This window comes from Brachionichthys hirsutus, chromosome 10 (assembly GCF_040956055.1).
Source record: "Brachionichthys hirsutus isolate HB-005 chromosome 10, CSIRO-AGI_Bhir_v1, whole genome shotgun sequence".
Lineage (NCBI taxonomy): Eukaryota > Metazoa > Chordata > Actinopteri > Lophiiformes > Brachionichthyidae > Brachionichthys > Brachionichthys hirsutus.
In genome coordinates, this window is record NC_090906.1 from 8,794,530 (window position 1) to 8,818,478 (window position 23,949).

The 23,949-nt window shown below is 43.2% G+C and overlaps 1 protein-coding gene across 2 annotated transcripts in view; it reads left to right on the plus strand.

The window, feature by feature from the left end:
* nrg2a (neuregulin 2a) overlaps positions 1 to 23,949 on the plus strand; it is a 55,314-nt gene that overhangs the window by 15,299 nt on the left and 16,066 nt on the right. The window contains exons 2-3 of one of the 2 annotated variants that reach the window (XM_068744396.1): positions 11,742 to 11,907; positions 13,265 to 13,383. In XM_068744396.1, coding sequence (XP_068600497.1) covers positions 11,742 to 11,907; positions 13,265 to 13,383 — 285 coding nt within the window. Of the gene's footprint in view, positions 1 to 11,741; positions 11,908 to 13,264; positions 13,384 to 23,949 lie in introns of those variants that run through there. The other variant, XM_068744397.1, reaches the window with a different exon arrangement.

The window sequence follows — 23,949 nt, forward strand, 5'->3', positions numbered from 1 at the left end:
GACTTGCCCCCCCCCCCCCCGTCCTACGATACGTCAAGAATCCCCCAAGGGCCGGACTGAGACAATCCTTGGGAGGGCCCCGCCGGTGACTCATCGATCGTTTCTTTTTTTTAATGCACAGGTTTCACCGAGTCACTCTTCTGCTGTTTCAACATTTTTCCTTCTCGCTGCTGACGTTCAATCAGCGTGAAATTGGATAATATCTTAGGATGATACCATGATCATGGAGTCACAGTTTGAGCTACAGTGAAAGAACACAAACAGATTATCCGGATTGCTTGAAGCTACGTCTGCATGCAGACGTGGTTCATACAAACTCGTATCAAATCGTTTTTTGCTCTTATTAAAGTCAAGCAGGGAGTTGATTCCACTTCTGGAGTCACATGTGCCACTGCCGGCATTCAGCTGCCCCGTCCTACCCACGCGTCACTTGCCCTACTTTCCTCTATGCCTTTTCAAGCCTCCACTGAACACGGGTAAGCAAAGGTGAGATGCACACTCAGATCGCAGAAGTGCTAGAACTAGACCAGGATCAATTTGCAGAAGACCAGGATCAGTTTTTTTATTTAGGAATAATACTCATTTAACGGTCCTGAATCCTCACTGCCGTACGGACATCCACTGCAGCGACAGTGAAAGAGAGAGCTGCAACCGCAGGCGTGTTCAAACTCGCCTGCAGCACTGAGTGGGACAACTGACAGACGAAAGAGGTGAGGAAGGGGAGCAGCCAGCCAAGCCAAAGAGGGTTTGGTGTGACGTTTCAGTCTGCCACAGATTTTAATCTGACATTCAGCACTTTACACATCCTTCAGTCTCACACACAGCCACCAAATCTTTGTTCAGCAAATCGGAACCAGATGTCCAGTGTTTTGGGACCACAGACAGCAACCTGGCAAGGGCAGGTCTCCGGATTACTTGGGTGGGGTCAGGAGCGTCGAGGGAATAGCCTGAAGATCTTGTTCCACTTTTACGTGGGTCATTACAGGAGAAGATGCTCCATGGAGCCAACTTCGGGCTTTTGTGTCGACTCCGTGGATGGGTCTGTCGGGCCTGGAGGAGCCGCAGCTTATCTGATTGATCCCGTAAGGAAAGAGTTGATTGCCTTTAAGAAATGGGAGATACCTTCCCCGCTCCCCTCCTCCCTCTTTCTCTCTTCCCTCTCTCCCTCTGTGTTCGCTCACTTATCCCTATTCAGTTCCTTGAGAGTGCCTCGCTACCTTTCTCTCCCAGCTCTCTCTCTCTCTCTCTCTCTCTCTCTCTGCCCTGCTGTGAGTAGGTGGTTCCTTGCTGTGCTTGATTGGTGTGAGTCTATATAGGAGGAGAGTCGCTCTAACTGGCTCAGAGTCCAGTGGTGCCCCCTTGCCACACAATCCCAACAGGAATACCTGTTTCCCCTCCCGAGTATTCTCCAGAGAGGAATTACTTTCTTCTGACAGCATGACGGAGAACAAGAAGAAGGAAAGGAAAGGGAGAAAGAAGGGGAATAAGAGAGGACAAAAAGAGAAAGAGGTTGATCCCATTACAGGTAAAAGGAAATTAATCATGACGTCTTTTTCAGATATGTGTGTGTGTGTGTGTGTGTGTGTGTGTGCATTTAAATGTGTGTGAGAGAGATAGATAGAGAGCAAGAGGGGGACTTTGAGAAAAAAAAGAGTGAGCTTAAGTTTTATGACGGTACCACGGAAGCGTGGGACGCAGCACGTATCCCCTGGCTTGTCAAAGCTCGCCGCCGCGTTGTCATGCAGATCGGTGTCTTAACGTGGACGGGGTGCAGACGCACATCTGCTTTTGGCAGCACTTTGGCGCTGAAGGGAAGTCTAGCAGCGTGATGACTAGTGAACACAATCATCTTCAATCTGAGCGCTTCAGACAAAGTACAGCCGCGTCACGCTGTGAGATATCTGAGAATCAGCAATGCACACCGACTGCTTTAAGGCTTTAATGTTGGTTCAACAAATGAGCCACCAAAATGTCACAGCTTTGAACAAAACACCATCTTTTTCAATAGTCGTGTCGTAGAATCGATGTCTTTATTGTCGAGCGTGTCCACGACGATTCATCGCGTTGGCATTTGGTTAATATTCAGCAGTTGTCTTTATTGTAATGCCCTGCTTTTTGTGCGTCATCCAACACGAGTCTCTGTTTGAGCTGGAAGCTGATCTGACGTTGGAACAGCGCATTAGCTGCTTGTCTCAGAGTCACAGTCGTGCTTGCTCAGTGGAGGATCCTACAAGCTGCAGCATGTCGCTGGAGTTTGACCTCAGGTCATGGGGACGCCCAGCCCTTGTTTCAGTGGCACTTTAAGGGCCGCGCCGCGATTATCACCACAGGCGCTATTGTTGATTCCTGCTTTGATCAGATACTGTGGCATCGATAGCATCTCTTGATGGTGGTAGCCATTTTGAACCTGCTGATGTCACATCTGTCTGCTTCCAGCAGATAAACCTCAATGCTGGGTTTGGCGCTTTCAAGATTTAGTTTTGTAAAATAGTGTTTCTGGGATGATTTTACATTTAAATTGTGCTTTTTCCATCTTAAATGTGGTCTATGTTTAATTGCCGTTTCCATATTTCCACCAAGAGTTGAAAATATGAAGAATTGTCTCAATAATTGCTTGATCTGAGTGTGTTCTATGAACATGCAAGTCAAACATCATGCAGTTAATGCACATTTCTCACATTTTCCATAAATAACACAAATGTAAAAAAAAAAAAAAGATTTTTCAAACATTGAATTTTCTTCATAAGCAAGTGCTGCTGCTGTTCATTCATGCACGTGTCAACTGGATCATGCTCATGCACCCAGATTATGATAGTCTGACCTTGAATTATCATTTGCAATGGAAATGAGATCATCTGTTTGATATACACAGAATTGGGTAAATAGGTGACTCATGTAAAACAGCACTTACCCCCATTGTTAAATGGAGACACGCTCATGGGTGACGTTCTCCGCATTGGGAGTTCTTACCGGACAACATCAGGTGTGTTTTGGGTGTAAGGCTGGTGTCGTTTCCAACTAATTATTGTTACTTATACCTTTGTTGATACTTTTACCATTAAAGAAAATCACACTCAAAAGAAAAATCCCAGAACAAGTCTGTACAAAGGACAGTGTACACGTGATCAAAAAGTATTAATAAATTAATAAAATGAGTAGACCACACACACACACACCCAGCATCATTGCCAGCTTCTTTAATCTGAAGTTCTTTCAAAGGATAATTACCGATCTTTCGCTCGCAGACTTGAAACTATCCAACACAGTCGCACAAAATGTACTGAGATGTGCTCAAACAGGCAAATGTCGATTAGCGCACGTCTTGCTACACGATATCATGTGTGCTACTTTAGCCTGGATGGTGTGGATCGTTCTGTTAACCCTGTATGTGCACGGTGTATCCCCATCCTTCCCCCCCCCCCCCCCCCCCCCCCATCCGGGTTGCCATGTTGCGTGATTGAGAGAGCAGTGGCAGAAAGCGAGTTGACCAGGAGGAAAAGGGAAGCTATGATTTCTCACTCTGGCTGTAAAATGTAGAGTAGCCTATAGGCGGCGCTGTGTCAGCTACTAGACGCTTAAGCTCCGCAAGCCCGGTCCATGTTTTGTTGGCTGTCATATTGGTTACACAAATAATCACATCCTCACGACCCCAGACTGATGAATCACAGTTCTTCTTTTAACTGCGACACACAATGGACGAGAGAGACAAGAGACAAAAGACCACGTCTCTGCAACGCTATTGGCTGGTCACTAACATATTTCATGTATGCCCCTCTAGTGCCATTTTGAAGAATAACTATTTTTAGCATAGCATTGTACAAGTTTGTTGTTGATTAAAAGATGTACATGTTACGGTTCCACTTTTAGCAGAACCGTAACAGGATTTTGGATGAAGTGGAGCAGCGCCAATCGGACCTCGATCTGGACAGTTTAGCAATGATTCACGCGAGACGACGAGAACACGTACGGACACAACTAAGAAGGCATTTCTTAAAAACAGAAACTTTAAAAAGAATCAACCCAATCAACGTTGATATTTCATTGACTCATACGAGCACAGAATACATCACTGCCTTGTGGACTGTAGCCATTTTGTTTTCACTCTGTCTTCTTGTTGATGTCAACGAATGAGCCCCAAAGGGTGCGTGAATATATGTCAGTGTTGATAGAGGCTTCGTATTTATTTTTGTAGAACTATGGCATCCACATTGCCCTTTAGCCATCCATCATCAATCCCATGATGCATTGGGTTGAGTCTGTCGACCAACAAGAAGCTGTGTTCCTGATTAACCGAGTAACCAAGTGTGACGCCTCTTGTATGAAATGCAGCATGCAGTGGAATAACACGAGGCCCCATAAAAACAAATAAAGTAAAAGAGGCAATGATGGCAGTGACCTGAGCCGTGTTACAGGGGTCACATGACCGCCCTCCCTGTTGTGGTTACTCGCCACATCTGCGCTTGCTCATGATATATAGTTGTTGTCAGTGCTTCCACAAACATGGCATCATTTTCATTGCAGCTGGCAAAGTTTTATAGGGCTCTAGTCAGTATTGCAAATAACACAAGGTAGTGTGTGTACTTGTATGTACATGCACTTGCGCAAATGAGGTCTGTCAAGAATCTAATTGTCTATAATCTTGCCCATGAGCATGTTTTTGACCTTGTTTAACCATCAGTCAAGCGTAACTGACTGATCATTAGAGCATTTAGATGGGGACATTTCATTCCCTGAAGCTTTTAATACATATATAAGGAGATTCGCTCGGTCGTGTTTCTCAGCTAAAGTGACATCGCGACACATTTGACCAAACAAGATGTTGATTTAGGGCATTCTGCTGCTGCAGTGTTGCACGATACTGCATCACATCCAGGTTGGGTTTATTGAGCGATTCTTTAAGGAGCATTTTAAATGTACCAGATGGAGATATTCAGTGAAATATATTTGCTGTCTTTACTGTCATTACTGAGAGGAGAACAAAATGCTACAGGAATTTCATTGCCTCTTGCGTCGACACATGGCAACAATGATTTACGCAAAGATTAATGTATGTCTCCTTTTTCATGTCGTAGTTGAAGATTCATGTTCAGTCTCCTGTCTGAATCCAAAGGTGATAAAATCACGATTCGTAAATGCTGCTGTATGACGACGCTTTGCGTGCCTTGTCAGATCGGTAATGATCAGTTGTGAAGGTGAAGATCTGGCTCCTTCATTTTGTGCCAGAAACATTTTTATCCTGCAAGAACAGCCGGCACACCTTTATAATTGGAATACAATTACGTAAATTATTCGACAGAAAAATAGAGCTCACGTTTCACAAAACTGTTATTGCAAAATACATTTTTGGTGTGCTTGTATTATAACTGGAAACCAACTAGCACACAATGTCCCATTTCATTCATTTAAGCCTACTCGCTATCTTATAGCACATATAAAATACTTGGAATTCATCATTACTTTTTATTTTGCCATGCCATGATAGAGACAAATTAGCACTTTTAATTTGCATGTCTTGAAGTGAAACATTCTCCTTGATCAAAGAGCTTCCATGCTGCATTTCAAATTGACAATTCTAGGCAAATGCTGTTGATGCTTTTTTTCTTGTTTAGTTACTTTAAGATCTAAAATAAACCAACATGTCTTTACTAGAATTGACATTTTTACAGTATTTCTCTTGTCATTTTGTGCTTTCTGTCAACGGGCCGAGATGGTTGTATTGTTTAAACGATAATACACCCTACGGCATAAAGAGGAGGTCCCAAATCTGGTCATCCCATGTAATCCTATGTGACCTGCTATCATTTACCAACTCCTGAGGACCATTTTAATCCGTCATTTTCAAATGTCTTCCTCAGCCCGTATTTGACGCTGTCTCCAGAGAACAGTCAGGGTTTTTTTTTAGGTGTCATTTGTTTATTGACATTGGGGGAACCCAGAAGGAACCAACAACAGTAAATTGTAGTAACAATAGTTTTCATTTTTTCAGGAAATTGTCATTTCAATGCAGTGTTTGCACACATTATTTTGTATTTGCATTCTTTTTACTGTCACACAGGTGGGACTGAATATTAGCATTATGATATATGTTGTAAGCTCAGGACCGATCAGGTACTCAATACGCTTATGGACATTAAAAAGACAGAAGAAGTTTTAACATCTTGTTGGCAAAAGAGCAACACAAACACTGAAGACCTGATAAGACTCCAAAATGACATTAGAACAAAAGCCATTTTATTTATTTATTTATAGTTTACATTTATATGAATTTTTATTTGTAGGGCTGGAATAATAATTCTATGTGTAACCGGATGGGATGTAATTAGGCAGGCAGGTGTGGGAGGGAGCACCTGTGGCCCATTTGCCACTGATTGCGGGGGGGGCGTATATAGGTGCTTCCCCTCCCTTGTTCCTGTCTTTGTGTTTTCCCCGTCCAAGGCAGGTTGGCCGTAGACTGGCACTGCCTTGTCTCTCCTTTTCATTTGTTAGTTTTGTTTGTAGAGTGTTTTTAAGGAAGTTTTTAAGGTGTTAAATAAATATTTTGAATTGTTGAATGCCGTGCTGGTTTTCACTGTGAGCGGACCTGCGGTTGGGGAAACCCGCTAAAACGAGCTGGGGACCAAAGGAACAAAAAAATAGATCTTTGGGTTGAAAGTCCTAAAGTGGCGTTGTCGGCAAAGGTCGGACCGTTTGGCCCCATATCCCCAATGCCACATATGTAATTATTGATTATGTGATTGAAACAGATGACTATGGGCTCAGATTTCTTACGTTGGCAGTTATGAGAAATTGTGTTCACACGTTGGTAATTACAGGAACCTGTTGTCACTCACCAGCTTTTTCGACGCAGCAACGTATTGAGTGATGCGCTAACTCAATTGCACAACTGTTTCAACTTTTGGCAATCTCATTCAAAATGTAATTGAAGATTATACGCCTGAAATACAAAAAAGATATACAGTTGGAACATGAAACTTCATCTTGGCAGCGATTTTATATTGCACCATCCTGCATGGTATACACAGTGAGACATAGGCTGTCTGCGGGATACAGAACCGCACACGTCTAGACAAGTAGTCTAGATACTAGAGGCAAAATGTGGAGACATTCATGCAAAGTCGGAATATTATGCTTTTTGTCATATTCCGACGTGCTGAATGTTTCGTAATCAGAAAAAGTAGTTTACAGTTCAAGCTGCAGCAGGATTAAATGTTCTTCTGATCCTGTCTGAAGATGAGCAAGTCACAAAAATGTTCATGTTCTCATTCATAGTGATTTTTATTTCATTTTTATTTGGGGCCGGAGCATGTCTAATAAAGTGTTCATCTTAGCTTCACAAGACAAACGTATTGGATATCAACCATTATAGACAGCTGTGTCTTTTAATACTTTAAACATTCTACAAATCATACCATGATTTTAAAATGGGCACCTTCTCCGTACAATAAATCTTAAACAACATGCATCGCTCCACCGTCGCCAGTGGAATGGAGCACATGTCTTAAACTGATGCATTCCTTGCACAGTTTTCGGCAGAGGTCAGGGAGGGCAGACAGATTTTACTATTGAAATCGTGGCAAATGATGTTGTTGTTTACTACTTTTCATCGTACAGTCAAAGCATGAAAATGGAGTCCTTAAAATGTGTTAGCCCACAGCTGTAGGAAATGTGAGGACCATCAATTATATATGTTTAACAGTTTACTGTACACTGTGCAGAATTCCTTACATCTATTTCCATGAAGTATCTCTGGTGTATTGCTTTAAAATGCTGCAGTGAAAACTCAAAACAAATGAAAATTCAATCTCAAAAATGTGTCACCATTGTTTTAATTATATATATATATACGGTATAAATTCCTGTAAAATGAATTCACTTTTCATGAGTGTCAACTACAGGATGAACTGATAGAATGAAAGTGGCTGAAAGGTCCCATGTTTGACGTGCATCGTGCTCACGTGTGTTCTGTCACAGAAGGAAGATAAGACATGTTTCAAATCTATAATAAGAATCACTGAATAGTTTCGTGTCTGTGATGTTCAGGGAGAGCAGAAGAGCAACACTTCGAAGCGTTTACACACAATGCACTTGATAATTATTTGGTGAAACGTATTGTTTGTGATGGCGGGCCGCTGAAATGATGTTTTTTAGCAGATGTTGCACTACAGTGACTATATTGTGTAGTGTCTGGAGACCATTCCCACATGCCAACCCCATTTCTCTTGCTGTCTCACCACACAATTTGTCTTCTGACAATATGCAGTGACGTGACATAACTCGAGAGTAATCAGGGATACTTTGTCTCGGAGCCAAAACACAAAGGCATTCCTCGAATTCCTGCTCTAAGCTCCTGGAAGTAAAACAGAAATGTTAACTGGATAATATGAGCAATGCATTGTTAATTCATCGAGTCACTTTGTTTTTGAACAATCTCTTCCTGTGCTGATGTTTCCAACTGTTGCCCAAAGCCATGAGCTGTTGACACGCTGGTTAGGCTACTATTCTAAAATTTGGTTTTTACAGTCCGTGTCTGCAGCTGCTCCTCTGCTTCAAAAAGAACTGGGCCGTCGAGGCCGGGCTTTATCTGAGCTGCTGGACGCTTTTCCCACTGGCGTAATGGAAAATTAGCCGTTTGTCCCCAAGAAATCATTTGGCCAACTATGATAATGTTTCCACGTTGGAAACCATTAACTGCAATTAGTGAACCAGTATCAAATAATGTCAACTTGCTTGTCCTTATACCTGTCTGTCAAGCCTCCTGCTGTATGATGCTCTGTGTGTCACATCCACTGTCCTGAGCATCGGCAGCCGTCACAGAGCAAGCCTTCAGAGTCCAGTTTGAAAGGACATAGAGTGGAATCTGCTGTATGTTGTTATGTTGATTTATTTTGTGTCGTGCAACCAAAAGTTGGAAAGACGTTTCATTGCTGAGGATGGACACAGAGACTAATCTCTGGTCAAGAATGTTTAACATCTGAATGTCAAACCTGAGTTTGTGATGGGCTACGTCTTCACTAGAGCCGTGCCCATTAGATGAAGCAGACCCCCCCCAACCACACACACCCACACACACAGGTTGATGAGATATTCATTTCTCTGTTTCTGCCACTTTTCCAGGCAAGGACAAGCCTGTGTCCAGATAAAGGACTTTCTCTTAACGGTGCAGCCTCTTTCCTGATGCTTCCTAACGGCGACCGGCAGGGCTTTCCTCAGGCCCTGTGCCGGGTTGGAAGTTGCGTTTACAGATTTTGTGCAGCGGTATATGAAGAAGTTGGCAATCACGGTTTTCACAATGTGCATATGTTCCTGACTGCTGGCAGTTTTCCCATTTAGTGGAGCTATGTAATAATTTGATGGATCGGACGACCATAAAGCATTTTGAGGTTTGATTTTTATTCCAAAGATTATGGTATGTTACATTTGTTAGATGAAGAAAAATGCTTAATGAGGAACATCTGGAGCATCAAGAGTCCCATGGTCTGTCGATAAAACCGCATCATCGCTCGCAGAGTTGCTGATTCGATTTTAAAAGGTGATATATGTTCAGCCCATATAATGTTATGACTCTTGGCAAAACGGCATTTATTCCTTGCGACATAAATGAGGATTTTATTGCCCCAAATGCCCTCTTAAAACAGTGAAATCTTGGGCTAACTGCCTGAGTATCACAAAGATCCTTTCTGAGAATAAGTTCGTTAATATTACCCCAGAACAAAGGCGCATCTGCCTTGTGTTAGAACCCTCGTCTTTATTTTCCAAAAGCCATGAATATCATCGATTGATGATATTTTTTCTCATTTTCCAACTGGAAGCTCTTCACAGATAAAAGTCCACTGTCTCACCAGCAACGGAGTTATTTTGATCACAAATGGCTATTGATCCAAGAATAGTTCCTTTATCCATTGATCTGTGTTGTTTGCACTCTATTTTAAATGTGACATTTCACCATCTGAACTGATTCCAGCATGTAATCAGTACAATGCGTATGTCAAACAGACTCTCTAGCCATAACCATGGATGCTTGCGGTGTGAACAGTTGCCCAAGTGACAGACTTCATCGTAAGTTTAAAAGGTATCAGTAAGTATTAAAAATAATCTGTGCTGTCAAACATTACTGTTATATAACTCGAATATTTATCTGCCGCTTATTTTTCTCCGAAGAACAATGCGTGTCAGGTTTAAAGCACACATTTTTTTTTATTTTTTTTTACTGGAACTGTGACTTGTCAACAAGGGTGCCGAGCAACCAGCGATGGCGGAACACTCTGAGAATGTGATTGGTTGGCATTGACGGAGTTTCACAACGCTGCAGAGGGAGCTGCTGTTCGCGTGTGAACTCCTCTGGTGTGTGTGTGTGTGTGTGGCAGAAACATGACTTCTTCGGTTCAATGCGGATGACGATGATCACTATTTTAAAGTACAGTTTTAAGAAGAAAGCATTTCATTGTCATTATATGTAAACACTTTTTACACTGCAAACACACAACGAAATTGGATTTACACCCTCAAACAACCACACACATGCATATATGCAGCAGGGCCCTAGCATGCAGAGAGGGAATAGGGTGAAGGCGCATGATCAGCGCACCTGGAGTAGTTGGGGGGGGGGGGGGGGTGCCTTGCTTAAGGGCACCTCAACAGTCCTCTGCAGGCATACTGGCCCCTCTCCAGCCACCAGGCCACACTCCACATTTTGTCCGGGCTGGGACTCGAACCGGCGAACTGGTGGACTTCTCTGCTTCCCAATTCCCAATTTGAACATTTAATTGACACCGTTAGCTTCGTTTAAACACAAATTCGTTTCACGCTGTCTGTCTTCATTCTGCTCTTGTCCATTTGAGACAATGCACTACAGCGAGCAGCTGTAGTGTGTAGGAGAACTTAGTTTAGCATATGCATGACATTGTAAATGTTACACATTGAGGAAGAGAGTGTGTGTAAAAGAGAGAGGGAGGGCATCTTGGCCAGCCTCTGGTTGACCCTTGTTCACCTCTCCGCTCTTTCTCCGCTCTGCATGAGTCTTCTCCTAAACATGTGTGCAGCTGTCAGCTGGCAAGTGTGTGTTGTGTGTGTGTGTGTGTGTGTGCGTGCGGGGGGGGGGGGGGGGGGGTGTTTAGGCATATTTGGATGAAGATTATTCCTCAAATTTTCTTTTGTGTTTTTCATCTCAGGGGAAAAAAAAAGTTGCATTCAAATACTCCAGACTTTGAATTTCCTTTCGTGCTTCACACACAATAAATACTGCAGTATGACAGAACGTGAAGGTTGTAGAAAGGGACTCTCTTTGGGAAGGACCGAGTAACCTTTGTGTGACTGCAACATATAAAAGACTTGTGACCAAAATGTTTTCTTCTTGAGGTTACCATTGCAATACATTTTTTTTTATAGTTTCACAATGTTCTTGGCTTTTCTCTAATTGAGAATGTGTTTGTGGTTATTGATGGATGTATCTGAAATATTGCTCCAGGTGTTTTAATAGCTGCAAAGCAAAATCCAGCCAGTTTATTAGTCTGAGGCAAAGTTGACGGTGTCTCTCCTAACAACATCTGGTCATCACGTCAGAGAATGGTTTGCTCGGTCCTTAGAGATAATGATTGGCTTCGCTGCTGTCTCTCCATCTCTCTTTGGCTCATTATTTCTCCTAGAACAAATGTGCAAACCAAACTGCAAACAGGTTTGTGTTCATCATAGTTAATAACAGCAAGTTCTTCTCTCCCCCCCCCCCCCCCCCCCCCTCTTTTCAGATGCGGCTCCAAAGCTAAAACCAATGAAGAATCCAAGGATAGTGGAAGAGGGAAGCAAGCTCACATTTAAGTGTGAGGCCACGGGTTACCCTTTCCCAACCTACAAATGGTTCAAAGACGGCAGCGAGCTGAAGAGAAGCAGAAAAATCAGAATAAAGAATAGCAAGTGAGTCTGCCTGCAAGCCAAATGCTAGCAGTGTGAGATGAAAAGAGATTGGGACACGCCAGAGGAGAGTCAAAGTTGTCTTTGGCAATATGTAATCTTTAATGAAGCTGTGGATTGGAATGTATTTTAAAATCAATGCTTCTGTACTTTCGGCTTGTCCCATCTGGGGTCGCCACAAACCAACCTTCTCCACTTCACCCTGTCCTTTGCACCGTCCTCCCCAACATCAGCCTCTCTCATGTCCTCCCTCACTACGTCCATGTATCTTCTCCTGGGTCAACCTCTAGCCCTGCTCCCTGGCAGTTCCATCCTCAGCATCCTTCTACCGATATAGTCCCTGTCTTTCCTCTGGACATGTCCAAACCATCAAAGTCTGGTCTCTCTGATCTTATCTCCAAAATGTCTACCCTCCACTGTCCCTCTTATTGTCTCATTTCTAATCCTATCCAACCTGGTCACTCCCAAGGAGAACCTCAGCATCTTCATCTCTGCCACTTCTAGCTCCGCCTCCTGTCTTTTCCTCGGCGCCACTGTCTCTAAGCCGTCCATCATGGCTGTCCTCACCACTGTCTTGAAGACCTTTCCCTTCATCCTCGCTGACAATCTCCCATCAGTATTTCAAAATCAATGAAATAATAATAATACAAACGTTTATTTGGATTATCAAGACTTAATTTTTAATTGAAATGCAGTGCAGTGATATGTACTCAAACAAGTACCTTTATCTTATACCTTTAATTCAATTCATTCACAAGTTACCGCGTTATTTGTGGCTGCTGACTCTAGCTGAACATATTCATGTACAGTATAATAACCGATCTAAGAGGGTCTTTTTGCCCTCTGCTGATAGATTATTAATAACAGTTTAGAATCTATTCTATTCTCTGTTGTTCTGTGGATCACCTATTCAATTAAAACGATAACACATGATCTGCTTTATTTTCATAATTGTGGCACATACGAGCGATTTGAGTTCCGAGCTCAGTCCAGTTATTACTGCATTAGGAAACATGCATTGGGGGCTAGTTGCAGTACGTTATTGTAGCAAAACTTTCAACGGATGTCAGGATATAACATGGAGCGGAGCCATAAAACAACCTTTTATTAAACAGTATGCCTGGAAACAATAAGATATAGTCCCACAGCACACTCTCTTATTATAGGCAGGTTCCCTGCACCTTTTAGCCCGGGGTAAGCGGATATCTGTCAAAGCACAGTTGTTGCCATGCTGCTGCTTGCCCTATTGTCAGCCTCTTTGTCCCCCCATGTTTCCACTTGTTGCGTTTCCAACCTATTTCCTCCCCCCCCCCCACCCCCGATTCCCCTGACTCAGCTGTACGAGTGTTGTCTCCCACAGGAAAAACTCCAGAATCCAGATCAGCAGAGCAAAACTGGAGGATTCTGGGAATTATACATGTGTGGTGGAGAACCCGCTGGGAAAGGACAACTCCACTGGCACTGTTAACGTCCAAAGCTGTGAGTATACTGACACCTACACAGCAAACGATGTGGCACAGATGTGAGCTGTTGCTGTTGTTCCGACTGTTGTCTTTCCAACTGAGAGATCAAGGAGCCGGCATGCTTGTAACGGCGGTAACATGCATGAAGAGCAACTGTCCACACATGTGCATGGGGCCCCCACTAATCTCTGGAGCCACACATTATGCTCGGAAGTGAATGGATTATGCACTGCACGATGTGATAGCTCAATGTTTCATTCCCAACAGTCGGCTTGCAATGAGGGGTCACACAAAACTCTACAAGCACACAACAAAAGGCTGCACACTGTACAGGACAACCTAAAGCACTTGCTCAAAATAATATGGAAGTTCTAAAAATGAAAAAAAGAATTGTCCGAATCTTCAGAGCACATGACAGAATGTAACAGGTTTATTCACCAGTGGTGTGTGTGCGCACTGTAAAGTATTGTAGCAGATGAGAGAGTTTCTATAGCAGCTGCTTCCTTTTGGTGGGGTGGTGAGCTTGTATTGTTCCAAGCGGTGTGGGTACTGAGCGTGCGGCTGCTGCGGGTGGCTTGTTGTCTGAGTGGATGGAGCCAGTACTTGGAAAAAAAAAGAAAATCTAGGAAGATACACTTCATACAGGATTAGGCTATCCGGCCCATGTGAGTCAGAAGCTCCTTGATGTGCATGAACATCCTGCTGGGACACTGAGTTCAATCCACGCCGCAGACGAGAGGCTGGGGTAATGAACTCGTGCATGATGACATCTTTCATTTGGTTCATGTATTCACTACTTTAAATCCTTTGAGGAAATAGTGAATTAGAAAACAATGTTGCATGTTCAAACTGCACCACATGGGAGATCCTCTCCTTCTCCTCCCTGACCTTGACAGGCAGGATGATTTCAACGGGGGATGCGAGGTAACGCCGGCAAGGAATAAGGAAGCACTGGAGTTTAGTCATCCCTCATTGTCCTTGTGTTTGCCCTCCTTTCTCTCCGTCTCCTTGTCAAGGCCATCCTTTCAGCATCATTGTTTGTGGTTAGCAGACTTGAGTGGCGCTGCATTATTAGAGGAGCAGGGAAGAAACCACCCATTGTGAAAGTTTCATCTTTGCAAAACCAAATTGAGTGATTTACTTCAACAGATGGGGGACGCTGGCTTTATCTGAGTACACTGATATTTAGAAATATTTAAGAAGTCAGTGATGCAAAACGCCAAGCCCTAGACATATGGTGCTAACAATTGTGAACAATTAACATGATGAACATTATTCTTTTTTTGTTGTTGCAACCACAACTAATCGCAATTAAATAAATAGGTTCAATCATGGTCTGGAGGGGATTCCCTGGTGGCAGCACCTGTTTGTCTGAATGTTTAATGAAGGCTCATAAACATGTGACTGGTTGCCCCATGAAACCCTATATGACGATCGTAGCCGGAAAACATTCTTGCAATGCAGCATTATCGAAGAAAATATAGTATTACATAGCGACGAACAAGTGGAGCCAGATGTGCAGTAGAAGTTAGGATAGGATAAAACATTGCTCAGCAATGATATGACTGTAATCGTGTATGAGACATATCTTGTGTGTAGTACCTCAGATCTCTGCTGTATATGCACATTTTTGTGTAAGTGCATCTCTGCATGTTCTTTGCATGGCTGTCCGCCAGCCCTGACATTTCCTTAAATAACTTCTGAATGTTCAATCAACAGCAACATTGTGGTGTATCCTATAATTTTCTGGGATCATCACTCTGTCTTTGTGTGTGTATGTGTGTAGGTGTGTGTGTGTGTGCATGTGCGGATGTGTTTGCTTGCCGCTTTGTGAAAGAAGAAAAAAAGTCCCACCGAGAGCATTCTAAAACTGTGATGCTTCAGGGGAGAAGACAAGACGGGGCGAATCAGGAGTAATGGGTTCGTAGACAGGGAGATGAAACTGTAGATGCTCTCTAAATGAAAGGAAACAGCAGTACAGAGTACACAATGTGTGTAATGATCACATGCTGGTGAAAAGCAGAAATCAGCTCATGCTAACAAAGAATGGCCAGATTGTGTTTGCAAAACACGTCTGTGACAATTCATTGTATATAATATTTATGCAATTAACATATAGAGAGTTGATTTTTCAAGACTAGTCCAAGAGATGTTCTTCTTTTATTGTATTGTTAAAGGCCTGCGGTAGACTTTGCTCTGCTGCTGCAGTCTTTTGCCAAAGCAACGTGCCACCACGGTCATTTGTGTATGTATCATTCTGTGTATGTGTGCCTTCTAGGAAGGGAGAGCAAGAGGAAGGGTGCAGATGTGGATGTGCAAAAAGAACAGAAGAAGAAACGGGCATAAATAAAGGGGGCTGCTTTACAAAATCAGGGAATGCATGAAAGGAAGCAGATGAAGACGCTAAGGGTGAAAGAAGAAAGGAGAAGAAAGGGACACAGAGAACAGATAGATAATGAAGGAGAGGGCGAACTGTATGCATGCAGACTTTCACACCCATTTTCTCAAACGCAGTAAGCGCTTGTAAGATTAATGCAAGCTTTGGACCGTCAGGTATCACAGCGTGGATTTTCATGCTGTACCGCTCGAGGCGTCTGGCAAGAATGCTTCCTACCGCAGCTGGAACCTGTAAAAGTAAAATGCAATCGCGAGAGACATCAGCCATTGAGCAGACAGGCAGTGAAGGATCAGAGGTGATTACGTTAAACAAAAGCTCGGTGCAGGACTGCGTGGCTGCGTCTTCCTCCTGTCTGATGTGGCGTGGGCAGACTCAGGCATCACTCAGCTCCACCACATGGCGAATGCAGGCCACGACACATTCAGCAGTGCGCAGGTTCCTGCACCGTGCCTGCCACTGATTTGACTTGTGTTAGTGTGTGCGTGTGTGTGTGTGTGTGTGTGTGAATGATTATCTGCCTGATTATGATTATCTGGCGGCTTGTCCAGGGTGTACCCCGCCTCTTACCCGTAGGGTCCAGCTCGTCCCACGACCCGGTAACGGACAAAGCGACTAAGAAGTTGAATGAGTGTGTGTGTGTGTGTGTGTGATTACTTTTTATACGATTTTAATTTATTTTTTTCTTTCTGGCATTTGGGGAACAAGACAAATTGTCTCATCTACAAAAAAATGGAGGGATGGATAAATGCAACCCTCTTGGAAACTTTGGGTCGGTAGATGTGGGCCATCGTGTTCAAATTGCCTTGCATGGGAAAACATAACGAGTGTGTTCAAGGCTGAACCGAAAGTGAATCCCTCGTGCATTTTAAAGCATGGAGTGCATCGTGGCTTCACGCCAACCGCACAGTTTGCCAAAAGCATTGAATGATTGGACATGTACTTTTACTCACGTCTCTTTTTATGTGACCAGTAGAAGAGGAACGCACATCGTCAGCTGACCGAGTGCCAGCAGTTGTATAATTACTCAGCATGGATAGTTGGATGTTCTGCTGACTTGAATGTTTTAGATGCTTGCTGCCAGTGTTTCATTTCCGAAGGGTCTTCTAATGCTATTGCCTGCTCTGTGGCTACATTTACCATAAATCGTCAGTTGGATTTATTTTTCTGTGTTTTATTTTTTGCGTTTCGCCAACATCAGTGTGACACAATGCGGAGCGGTGCACAGCGTTGTGTGCGGGCGTGTCTCCTGGTGGTCTTGGCGTGTATCGTATGTCTTTTTTAGCAGTTTCTGCAACAATTGCTGCCTTTTCCTGAGCAGCGTTTCCAGCCTTATGCCCGCCCCCCCCCCCCCCCCAGTGCAGAGGAGCAAGGACCATTTGTTGTCCATTTGGTCCGACCTCCACCCTCAAATCAGTCTGGCATGGTCAGACCTGCTAGCCTTCTGCAGAGCGGTGTAGTATATCACTGACTGTTTTCTATAAGGCCAGTGTTAAGGAGCAACACTCGTCAAAGTTTGCTTGGCTCCACGTGGCTTCAGCTTAAGGCCTCCCATTATCCTACAGGCTGCTGTGTTGTGATAAGCGCTTGTGGGGCAGCCATGTGTCTGCAGGCTGCAGGTCACATCCTTGGGGGGTACTGTGTGCAGCTCCACTGAGAGAGTGTGTGAGCGTCCAGGAATGTGTTGATGGAAATCACAGCTGAACATATGATTGCTCCAACCTCAGCAGTCGTGCTGGGGCCCACCAGCAGCAATTTTGCACATGCGTGCACACATGCGCACGGACACACAAGCGCGCACACGCACGTACCTTTGAGTGGCTAAAATAGCATCTCTGCTACATCACGGCGCACTCTTGAAATACAGATTGCATCTCCACTGTGAGGCCAACGCGCGCAATGATCGGCTCTTTACAAAGTTTGTTCCAGCATACATGCTGAATGTATCTTCGGCGCAGGAGGGGGAATTTTCAAATACAGCCATTCGTTTTGGAATAAAAAATGTGGCGATGCATTCCTTTTAAGAATAAAAAGATGTGATTTGTCAGCACAGGGTGTTGCTGTATCAAGAGACCTCTAGCCTCCCTGAAAACTGGACTAAGTGCAGAAAAACATCTGAAAGTGATAAAGGCTCAAAAGGCTTTTGCACATTGCCATTGTAAAAAAAAAAAAAAAGGAGAAAAAAATCATAAAGTTGTGTTGCACATTCTGTGTTGACCTTCGAATCTACAAGGAGTCGATAACCGTGAAATTTACAGTGTCAAGTTAAATGTAGTCGTAAAAGCAGATGTGATACACCCTGAGCACCAGGGTGCTTAAAAATGTTTTTTTCACTGATAATTTAAACCAGTCAGGTTCTGTTATTTTAGTTTTAGTGGGAAAATGCTTTTAGAGGTCTAATGTAGTGTATAGACGGGTGGACTGTTTGATGTCACGCTGGACTTTTTGTGTTCCGTGACTCTTCATTTGACCAGAAAGTCAATACTACTTCTGTTTTATCTCTTTTTAGTTAATGTTAAGCTTACAAAGAACATTGCATAAATAAACACCAGAAGAAAAACTCTCACAGAGTTTTTTTTCTGTCATCTTCCAGTAAATGTTCGGTTCCTATACTTAAGTGAAACATCGCACTCAGCACGACTTTGAACTGCGTAAACACAACTTCCTGTGCTCCTTTTACGTCTATATCCAGTCTTGAGTATAGTAAAAGCAAAACGTACACCCACTACGCAATCAATCAACTTAGCTCTCGTGATGCTGAAGATTGATTGCTGGTTGTGGTTGCTGCTGAATGTGGAGTATCTGTATGCCAGTCAATTCTATTGATTTGTGTGGGTAAGCAGCAGCAGCAGCAGAAATGTCTAAGAGAAACAGGCACAGGCATTTGCCAAGCTATCTATAATTTACAACCCCCTGGAAAACAGCTTGTGCTCTATAGATCAAGCTGCTGTGCTATTAGTCATGGCCACTTTTTTCAAAAATGATCCCCACTGCTGGGATCTGGACAGACATTCCTCACAGGTGGCCGTCTCAGGTCTTGTTAGTTGGCAATTTTTAGTGCATAAAGTCAAGATCCAGTTTATTCTCTGTTGGGAAATGAAAAATGAAAACTGTAATCCACCAGACACACCTAGCTCAAAAGAACTTCTTGTCAATTCCAACATTGTTGTGGTAAAATGATGCTGAATTCTTTCCTGTCTTAAAATGATCCCGATCATGGCTTTTGCGTAACAGCCAAGTGTCTTAACAAGTTGCAGATGCCTTTATCACCGCAGTCTTTAGTTGCAGATGGTATTCAGCGCCTACGGGCAAATTTACAAAAGGTACCTCTTGCACTTGCTCTGCTCGGGGGGGGGGGGGGGGGGGGGGAATTTTGAGGTATGTATATGTACAAAAGAAGGAGGACACATTTTAACTTAATACAAATGCAAAGATCAAATCTGTGAGCTCAGCTCTTACCCCAGGACACCTGGAGCACGTCAGAGTTCGGACGCTTGCCGACAATGTTTAGCCATGACATTTAGCCACTTCGCCTACGCAGCATGTTGTTATTGTGTATTTTAAAGTGTTCCAGAGTAAAGCGTTTGTGTCACAAGTGGACAAAAACCCACTGGTGAGCCGTCAGCGATGTCCGACACCCACGTCTTCGTAAGCACACGTCATCCAGTCATGCAGACACATCAGTCACGCCTGTATGACTTCACGCTATGGTCGGATATGAGGCAGTTTGATCGTTTAACAGAAATGTGTTTCCTGCATGTAATTGATGCTGTAAGGCTGATGATTTTGGCTTCTCTTCAGGAGGTATACATGTTTTCAAAAGCATTTGAGCATGGAATGTGTCTTTTGATTACTCATGTATTAATAATATCTTGCCATATTTAGCAATATAGCAATGGGTTGCACCCATCCCATCAGTTTGTCCTTCGTTCATGGATTTAGGATCATTCTGTTTGTCAGATATTGCTCAGTATTTTGGAAGCAAACCTTTTACACATGTATGATAGGTACTAAAGGTGTTTCCTGCCTTAAAAAATATATATATATATATATTTATCTAATTTCTGTGGTTACTTATTTGAGTTGAACTTGGGTGAATGAGAATTTTTCTAAAATCAGGACATAAGTCCAAAAGTGTTTGACACTCCCTAATGAAACCTGATGGACCCTTCACTTGAAAGGTGCCTGATATTTTTAAGGGATAGTAAGCATTTTACTTTTTTTATGTTAAACATCTCTTTGGTGGCGGATCCTATGTATATCTTGCTTGCTTGTCACTTGTACCTTAATGTACCTTTTCTCAGTCAACGTCCAGTCAATGTGATGGAAGATGGTGTTGACATATGATTGGCTTTTTTTTTTTTTTTTGGACAGGGGCTATGCATGGTGTGACTTATTTGCTTTGACATGTACATGTGTTAATTTGTTAGAGAAGAGACAGCTGTCACATCCTATCAGAGAAAAGAACCGTAAAAGGCAGTTTATTGCCTGGATTCAGTTTATTGCCTAGATTCACTAAGTTAAGCAAAGCGTCATCAATCAGAACTCTGAAAGGAAAAATGATTGGAAATCACCGCACATCCCACTCGACGGGATATCCAGTAATCTAACAGTGTTGTGTGGGACAGTTAAGCCTTCAGTGAGAATGAGTGGGGATCTTGCTATGTGTGTGGACGGAAGCAGCTGTTGCACTTGAAAGCTGAGTGATGTGAGCAGGAGGTGACATGAGGTTTTGCTGTGTGCGAGGCTTTGTTAACTCTACCAGGACTCAAACTTATCTGTGACTTCATTTAATAGTGTAATAAAAGATTCCCTTTCTCCCCTCCAGCTGTCCCGGTGGTCTTTCCCTGATGATGACCCCACAATGATGGGTGACTGCACAGAATCTCTTGTTTTAAATGTGCTAAATAGCCGACAAGAGCTCTTCATTAATGCTTTTAAAGAGGGGACAATATGGCCTACAATGATTCACGGTGCCATAATTACTTGCTTGCACTGAGTCAGCAGTAATTTGCAGTTCCTGAGAGGGTGACCAAGGCCGGTTCAGTGACTAAACTATTGTCCTCACATCAAACGGAACCCCTTCTCCTCCTATCTCTTTCACATTTTTTCAGAATTCGGATGTGAGCAATCGTGGGTGTCTTTACACTGTTTCACAGTTTTCTTTGAGCACAAGAGGAACATATACTTACCATTCCAGGAGCTCTATACTATAGTTTAGTTGCCACAGTTGTCTCTCATCTTTGTTTGTTTGTGATTATGCCCTCGTGTTCATCACATCATGCATGCTGAAAGGGAACGCGGTTTTTCCTGGAGATTCTGTGTGATGAGCGGCGGATACAGCCAAAGTCGAGGAAGCCCCTTCACACTCGCTTTAATCACCAGCGAACTCATCCCTCTGTATACAGAGGGTCGACGGCCAAACAAAACAGCAGTGCTCCATGGCCCGTTTCTGAGGACGTTTCAGTGAGTGTGGGTGGTGTATGTATAACAGTGAAGGAGGCCTGCAGAACACACACAAAAGATGTGTGCTTTCTGGTTTTTCGTGGAATAACACCGGGCAAAGCCTTCGGTCCTAACAGCTGGCCACGAGTTAGCGGTGATCGCACCACCCAAATAAGGAGCTGGAGTGCATGTCCTCAGGTTCTGGTCTGTGCTTCTTCAAACATGAAGGCAACTGTTAAAAAAGGCCGATTATCAGAGACACGTGGATGCCTCCGATTTCGTTTGTTGTTAATGACAATCTGCTAGAATTCAGCCGTGATATTCCTTTTTGTTACATATTTGACAATATAAGGTCGCCATGATTTTCCCACACATAACCGACCTCCAATTTATTTTTCCCGCTTTGGTTGCATTTCACTGCTTGCTAAAACCTTTCCAAACCAGTCGCTGGTGCTGCTCCTGGTGTCCCAAGACGAACCCTGAAAATGTTGACAGGACTCTTTAACTGCGTTGGCACGTAACACGCAGCTTCTGCCTTCTCTCGAAAATCAGTTGTTTTCATTTGTGTCCAGATTTGACTTTGTTGTTCATTCCATAATGAAATGTCAACACAATTGCACAGAGGTGTTCGTTAAAGTTATAGCCAGTCTGCGCTCCATCAAATGGAACACTTTGTCTCGACTGCATTCTGAGCAGGTCGTCACCTTTTCGCAAGTCTGTTGGAGAGTCAGAACAATTCTGCTTCAATTTCAGACATATCTCACACAGAATCCTTTTATCTGTCAGTGGAGGACACCACGGAGGACGTGTCATCGTGTTCCTCCGCGCCTTTTACAGATCATCTGCAACTGTGGCCATGGAAATGCCAGCGCACGAATTGAGGGGAAACAACAGGCGTCGTCAGGGCGTCACGTTTATCCGGAGCTGCAGAGAACAGCCCCGTCTGAAACAGCGCTGCTGCTGCAAACGCCATGTGTCATTTTGTTACCAACTGCCCACATTCTGGCTCCCACCAGCGGCCATACCAGCGCCCGCTCACGCACCCGCACCATACCCTGCCCTTCCTAAGTGCATTTTGCTTCTTTTTGCAGCTCTTGAGCAGCTGTTGTGCAATCACACACACACACACACACACACACACTGCTCTTTGATTTGACTTCAGTGTTGAGATGATTGAGGCAGGCAAGACCAGGCATATCAGCTATGTGGCTGACAAATGGTAATAGGAGACAGGCATATAAAAGAAGACGCACTGGTTGTGGCAGTGGCAGTCTTGTTGGAGAGTGGGTGGTAGATTAATGCTCCTGGCAGAATCCATTTTGTTCATTTGTAAACATTCTGTTTCCTACTAAGTTGTTTGGTTTGTTTGTAATTTTCTTTCATAGAGAAATGCATGAAGTGCTCCCTCATTCATGATAGGATCTCTGTGCATCCTAGCTTCAGTAAATAGTACATGAATCCCTTTTAAACGTAAACGTAAACAGAGATGGTTGTAGACCCCAAAAAAAATCAAGATATGGCCATTGATTGGGTGTGCCTATGTGTGCAAATAGGTGCGTTCTTGTTTTCTGTTGGCCTTGGCAAGCTGGAATACTTTCCAACTTAAGATCCTGTCGACAAACCTTTTTTTTCCTATGTTACTCTATCCATTTCTCTTTTTGGCCTCTCTTTGGATTTGTTTCCGTTTTCTTTTTTTTTCTTCCCTTCATCATCACTACATTTGCCTGGACTTGAGCTCCTGTCAAAATATGTTATTGTTCGATATCTGAAAATGAAAACATGGATTCCATCGAATGAACAGAATGTAAAAAACAAAAACAAATATCAATCTTTGTTAAGTGTGAAAGTGATTGTTTAGATAAAGCAGATCCTTCTTGGAGCCGTGCAATCAGAACTAGGGATGTCCGGGCATCTGTCTTTTCATGCGTCAATTCATCCGTGACAACACCCTTCAGTGCTACTGCTGCTCCTTACAATATAAATAAATGAAAATCCACACAAATGCATTTTCATTTCTTTCATGCAATTTATCCACAGCTGCAAAACCTCTCAAATCAAAGTCATATGGAGCCAAAACCAATACTCACCATATTTGGTCTGATGTAGTGTTTAATTATACCTTTACCTTATTTATTCATTCCGGCTAGAATAGCCAATCCCCTCAGAATTGCACAAACCAACACAACGCAGTCCTCACAAGTGAAACAAGAAGCCATGCATTATGAATTCGACTTCAGTACGGAGAAAAGGGATCTTCCAGTGTTTGGTTGGTAAGAGGGATGGAAATGGGGTTCTGATCCATAACACTGACTTGTGGAACGGCATGTCAGTGCTTTTACAGATACCATCATTTTTGTGTCTGCAAATCATTCATCTTTTTCCAAAAAAAAAACATTTGTTTTCTTCACAATGATTTAAATTATGGGATTAAATGAGGATTCGAGAGGATTGGACTGTGGTGCTGCTGTGCGATGCCACCTGTTGACCCACCGCTGCCCAGTTAGCATTGTGCTCATGCAACAGTTAACTCAAGTAAAAACAAATTGCACTGATTTGAAGCCATAATCAATAACAATTGACATTGAGAAAAAAAACACGACTTTATCTCTGAGGTAGCTGCATGTCGGAAATGCCAGAGTGTACGGTCTGCATTCTGTTCTCAATCAACAACACACTCCCCAATAAGCTACAGGATTCACATGCTTAATCCTGATAACACTGCTTTTAAAAATAAGAAGAAGA